The sequence below is a fragment of the Pteropus vampyrus genome, unplaced genomic scaffold, assembly GCF_000151845.1.
Source record: "Pteropus vampyrus isolate Shadow unplaced genomic scaffold, Pvam_2.0 Scaffold446, whole genome shotgun sequence".
In the NCBI taxonomy this organism is placed as follows: domain Eukaryota; kingdom Metazoa; phylum Chordata; class Mammalia; order Chiroptera; family Pteropodidae; genus Pteropus; species Pteropus vampyrus.
This window is the reverse complement of record NW_011889227.1, coordinates 409,812-415,831: the sequence shown is the minus strand read 5'-3', so window position 1 is coordinate 415,831 and position 6,020 is coordinate 409,812. Positions and strand designations below refer to the sequence as shown.

Here is a 6,020-nt window from a genome sequence, read left to right as displayed (position 1 = left end):
GCCCCAGCTTTCGTCAAACAGTTTCACCAAAGGACTCACCTTGGTCGCAGTGCCCTAGAATCCACTCTGGGCTGGTATTTCTACGTCCCCCGGCTCTCTAGCATCTCACGAGCGGTGTGTGAACGGTGCCAAGTCTGTGCCCGCAACAGCCCCGGGCAAGGGCCGTGTGCCCCACCGGGGGTCCAGAGTGTCGGTGGCACCCCCTCTGAGGAGCTCGAAGTAGACCACTGAAACGCCTCGATCACGGGGCCTCTGGGATCTCTTGGTCTTTGTATGCACCTATTCCCGTCAGGTAGAGGCTTACCCCACCCAGACAGAAGGCCCGAGAAGCAGCCAGACTACTCTGAGAAATCGCTCCACGGTTTGACCTACCGATTACCACTGGCTCGGATAACAGACCAGCCTTTGTAGCAGAAATAGTGCAGCTACTAGCCAGAAATTTAAATATTAAATGGAAATTGCATACCGCCTATCGACCACAGAGTTCAGGACAGGTGGAACGCATGAACAGTACCCTTAGGACTCAGCTGGGAAAACTATGTCAGGAGACACATCTACATTGGGACGAAGTCCTCCCCATGGCACTATTGAAAATCATGTTGGCCCCAACCAGGAAGACTGGGTTCTCCCCCTGCGAGATCCTGCATGGGCGGCCACCACCCCTCATCGAAGGACAAGGAGACCTCAAGGAAATCAGTGCCTTGACTCTGAGACAACAGCTTCGGCCCCTAGGGACCACCTTCCAGACTCTCAACCAACGGGTTAGGGAAAAGCTCCCTGTCAGTTTAACCACTGAGGTTCACCCTTTAAACCAGGAGACTCTGTCTGGGTAACGGAGTGGAACATTCAGCCCCTAAAGCCCTTGTGGAGAGGCCCCTTTACTGTCATTTGTCTACCCCCACTGCAGTTAAGGTCGCTGAAATAACACCCTGGATCCATCACAGCAGACTCAAACCCGCAGCTGCAGAGTGGGAGTGTGTTCCAGACTCTTCTGAGCCCCTCAAGGCCACCCTCCGGAAGAAAACAGCAGCTGTGCCAACAGACCAAGAGGAAGACGTCAGCCCGCTTTGGTCACACCGGAAGTTGACCAGTCACGCGCAGCTGAAGCCTGAGGATGACGTCCCGTCAGGATGGCACCCCTGAAGACTTTTCCTTTTCCTGCTCCGCCACGTGTGTGGTGCCAGTCTCCCCACTTCCTCTTCCCCTTGTACCCATTGCATGCGAAGGTCCAGGACAGGGTCCAACACTGCCACCAGCTTCACTTCCGTGACCAGCCTGCCCGCAGGCTGTGCCCTAAACGCCACGCTCCGCACTCACTGGGGATTCCAGTACTGTGTGGGGTACATAAAGGTTAGATCCGAGAGCGGCCATTCCTGCCAAGAGCCTGAAAACTTAGGAGAAACTTGGGCGTGTTGGTGATGGACCTCGAGCGGGGAAAAGGTCCATAAACACGCAGAGGGCCCAGCAGTCGGAGAAACTGTCCAATGGCTGCGTAGTCCAACCACACCTAAGCCTGCACCATCTCCTAGGCCCCAAAGCCCACAAAAGTAGGACCAGCTAAAGGCCGCCTTAGGCCAAAACTTAGACGCCCCCTCACAGAGACTGTAGTAGAAAGAAAAACCAACGAAAGTCCTCATGCTATGGAAGTACCAGCCCCTAAACCAAGAACTAGAAGAAGGAGACGATGCTCTCTGATCCGGTCCTGGGTGTGAGCATCAGAGGGGGGACGTGGCAGCCTGACCCTGCCTGACCATTTCCTGCTTGAACAGTGAGGTCCTGATTGCTCCCGCCCCTCCCCCAAGGTTCTCTGTCTGGACACCTGCTTAAACAGATGAGCCAGTTTCCTTACAGCTTGGCAGCCAATCAGTGTTCTCCTTCCTTATACGGAACATCCGTCGCTGTGTGTGTTTGCGGAAGTCCGAGACTGGCTAGAACTGTCCGCCCTGTGACAGTCGGGGCTCAGCCTGTGGATGAGAATCCGCTGGGCCGGTGCCGGCATCAATAAACACTGCTTCCTGCCCACAGCCTCGGTGTCCCGTCTCTCTGTGTTCGAGAATCCCGCAACACCCCTTGTGCCCTCAAGGGGTGGGGGTCTGGGAAAGGGGATCGCTCTGATATTTCAAAGGCGTGTTATCTAAGGTGCAGAAAGACAATAGAAAGTCTTGCTTGAGGTAAAAATTGGCCTGTGTCAAGGAAACTATAGGCCTTGGCTGTGACTACCTCCACGACCTGCTTACAGTTGGGAATTTTTATGTTCACAGCATCCCGTGCGGTGACTGTTGGTCTCTGAGTCTGTAGGGCCCGCCATGCTGGCCTCCCCTGAGCTTGTCAAGTTTAGTTTGTGACCCCTTTTTAGTCCACACGGGAGATCACTAGGAGAGGAGGGAGCAGAAAGTCAGTTGGGGGCTGAGATTCCGAAGCAGCATGGATGGGGCCCCGAGAGGCAGGAGGCAGTGGATCCTAAACCAGCGGGGATGCCCAGGTCAGTCCAGTTCAGGAGCACAGGGTAGGAAAGTCAGGACGCTCCCGAATGGGCGGGGGGCCGAAAGTTCTTCCCAGGGCGAGGCTGGGCCCCTGGGAGCGTTTCTTTCACAGAAGGCGTTGGCCCTTCGGGAACCTCGCCCTGCCCCAGGCCCTCTCCAGCGGGGAAGGGCTTGTGCGTTTCTGTCCCCTTGCCTGCCGCCCCTGTGAGTGCCGACGGCTGCTTGGTGTGTGCGTTTAACTGTTAGGGCAGTGCGAGGAGTCAGCATCTACACAGTTAGGGTAAAACACAAATATGGGACTTAGAAGTCTGCCTATAATGTTTCGTTTTCTCCCCGAAGGGGGCATCTCTAATATTTCAATAAAATCGGTGAGGAAAGTATTTAAAGTACAGATTTTCCACTTAGCTGCCAGGCTTGCCTAACAGGCAAAGTAATGTCAGATTTACCCACATTGCCAACCAAAACGAGGCCCTTGATCAGCATTTATCTGATAGCAACCCTTCCAGAAACCCGCAAACAAGCAATGTCGTTAAGACAATATCCGGTGCTCCAGGTTCCCACCCGCCACAGAGACTCATCCTGTGGACCACAGAACAGTGTCTATATACACAAAGCCGCAAGCCCGTGTTCCTTGGGTTTGGCCACCAAAGTCGAGTCAGGTGACGAGTCAGGACAGGTGTCTGGGGTTTGCCCTGTGTTTGGTTCTGCAGCCCCTGTGCCTTGCAATGTATATAGTTTCTCCACCTCGGAATAGGGACTGGGGCCATGTCGCTGTGGTAAACATCACCAGAATGACGGAGTAGGGTACCGTGTGGTCCCTGGCCCAGCCTGGGGATCACCTGTGTTGGGTCTTAGGAACCTGTGTAAGCCAGAAAAGAGAATTAAGCCATTTGCAGTCTGATTTCACGGAACTCACACGCAACACCCTTCATATGACACATAGGTTCACAGAAGAGTTTAAAATCAAGCCGCGCCCTGTGTCCCCATCCAAGCCGTGCATTACTGACCAGATGACCTCTCCTGACCACAGGTCCCTCGGCCAGGCAGCAGCAGGGCATCGTCAGCAGCTGGAGAGCGGCCCGCTGGGAGCCCCAGGGACCGTCCGGCCTTGCTCCCGGCTCACCTGCAAGATGTGGGCAGCCCTGGTGCTCGTTTGCATTTCCTCCTTGTCCTTATCTGAATGCCGAGTGGCATCCCGGAATCCAGGTAAGTGAGAATGCTGAGTGACTCTGAGCCCAAGAGAGGTCTGCAAACATGGGTCCATGGGGGGTCCATGGGGGTTCCACAGGGGGTCTGTAAGCCGGGGAGTGCACCAGCCGCTGGGCTGGGGGAGCTGTCAGGCTGAGCTGCTCCAGGCCCAGGGTAGGTAGGGGCCCCCAATGGGACTGGGCCTCTGGGCCCCCCAAGAGGGTCGCTTGCTTGGCCCTGCAAAGACTCCTTCTAGAAACCTGGTCTTCACTGAGGAGATCATGAATTCATACGACAGCTATTGAAATGAGCTCCTACTCTGTGCCAGGCTCTGGTCAGCTCCAAGAATTCCTGCTGCACTGCCTTTTTTTGTAAAACCAAGAATTCTTCTACGGTGGGAATATCTGGGGAACAGTTTATCTGCGTTGTAAACCCAGGTGTGTGTTCGATGGGTTTTAATGGTGAATCACACCTGTAATGGCAGGCTTTCACTCCGTCTCGTGTTTTGGGAATTGGATCAGAGAGTGAAGCTCTGACACCTTTGGTGGGCTTGGGGTTTAGAGAGGGCAGAGGGGCTTTAAAATCAAAGGGCCGAGTGCCTGCAGCGGGATCAGAGGGAAGCTGTGCACACATCCCCCCCATACTGTCCCTGGGTGGAGAGGACGGGCACAGCAAAGCCGGGGTCCAGCCCGGCGTCTCAGAATAATCCCCCCGCGCGGCATGAAAGTGATTGTGTTTATTATCTCCCCTTTCTGACTTTAAGGGTACTTAGTCCTCAGCGAGACACAGGATAATTCAGTCAAGAAACGTGCATCTGGGGAGACGACCGAAAGCCTCTTCAATGAAACGTCTGAAGAAACGAGCACAGCGGCACCCTCTCCTGCCACGCTGGCCAGAGGGACTTTAGTGGCCAACCCCGGCCCCACTACAGTCACAGCAAGGACAGCTCCCAGGACAGACGTGGGCACTTCGGCAGCCACGGCGGGCGCGCCTGACCTCACGGCCTCCGGGGTGCCCACTCTACGGGCCCCGACAGCACAGCCGGCTCCATCCGCCACGGCTGCTCTCAGCACGCCCAGCACGCGCCCAGGAGCCACGCCTCCGCCAGCTGCTGCCACCACGGCAAACGCAAGCAGCCCCACGGGCACACGGAGCCCTTCCGAGCACACACCCAGCCACCCCACGGCCAGCCCCACGACCCCCAGGAACCTCCAAACACTTAACACGCCCACACAAGGCCCTGCCCTCCAGACGGCCTCAGTCGGGCCTGTGACAGACGAGCCCATAGCCCCCTCCATGAACACACCTCCCTCTGTGGCTTCTGTGTCCACAACAGCGGTGACCGCCACCAAGTCACAAGCCAAAGGGCCAGCTGTCACCACAGTGCCTCATGCCAGCTCGACCCTTCCAGTGGGGGCCACGTCCCCCACGACCCAGCCAAGCCCTGCTTCATCTTCCTGGGGGCCCACTGGGCCAGGCACACCCCAGACACCGGAGCAGAGCCAGCCCGAAGCCACAAGTGGTACCACTCCCACCGAGCCAACCGCCGGAAACTCGGAGGACTCAAAGGTGCCAGCCACGGACTCATGCCAGCTCAGCACCCAAGGCCAGTACCTGGTGGTCACCACCAGGCCCCTGACGCTGTCAGTGAACAGAAGCTCCCTGCTGGCGGTGCTCTTGCTCGGGGTGACCCTTTTCTTCACAGTGCTGGTTCTGTTTGCCCTGCAAGCCTATGAGAGCTACAGGAAGAAGGGCTACACGCAGGTGGACTACCTAATCAACGGAATGTACGCGGACTCAGAGATGTGAGGGGCGGCAGGCGGGCCGCTCCCGCCGGGCCTCCCCTCCTCCCGTTTCCCCAGAGATCAAACCAAGTGCTTCCAAATTCTTTGGTGCAATTTAGCGGACGTGCCTGATGCTTAAACACGTCCAGTTACTGTCAGGGTAATTCCGCAGTCGCTGAAGAGTTGCTGCTTTTTCATATTTATTTTTGTAAACGATCGTGACTGAGCAGGCAGTGATTCGGCCACAGGGTGGGGTGGGCGGGCCCCGGGGGGTCCAATCGTGGCCAGAATTAAAGCAACGACTGCTTTCCATTCAGACCGTCTCCCCATTTGTGCGGGCCTTGTCCTCACCACCATCGTCACGGGAGCCTTTTCAAAACACGTGGTAGGGTTGGTGTTTGTGAAGGCTGGGCGCCGTCTATCACTGACGCCCCGAGGGTCAGCCCAGCGTCGGCCGCGGGGGTGTCCTGGGCACTCGGGGCTCTTCCTAAACGTAGAGGCGTCACTGCTCCCCTCACTGAGAACCTGAGTTTAATCCTCAAGTCCAATGGATCAGCCTATGTGT

General features: G+C 56.7%; 1 protein-coding gene across 3 annotated transcripts in view; it reads left to right on the top strand.

The window, feature by feature from the left end:
* CUNH11orf24 (chromosome unknown C11orf24 homolog) overlaps nt 1-5,771 on the top strand; it is a 15,045-nt gene extending 9,274 nt beyond the window's left edge. For 2 of the 3 annotated variants that reach the window (XM_023524112.1, XM_023524111.1), the window contains exons 3-4: nt 3,427-3,689; nt 4,435-5,771. In XM_023524112.1, coding sequence (XP_023379880.1) covers nt 3,427-3,689; nt 4,435-5,480 — 1,309 coding nt within the window. In that variant the 3' untranslated portion in view covers nt 5,481-5,771. The remainder of the gene's footprint in view (nt 1-3,426; nt 3,690-4,434) is intronic. The other variant, XM_011381640.2, reaches the window with a different exon arrangement.
* Nucleotides 5,772-6,020: the final 249 nt, after the last annotated feature.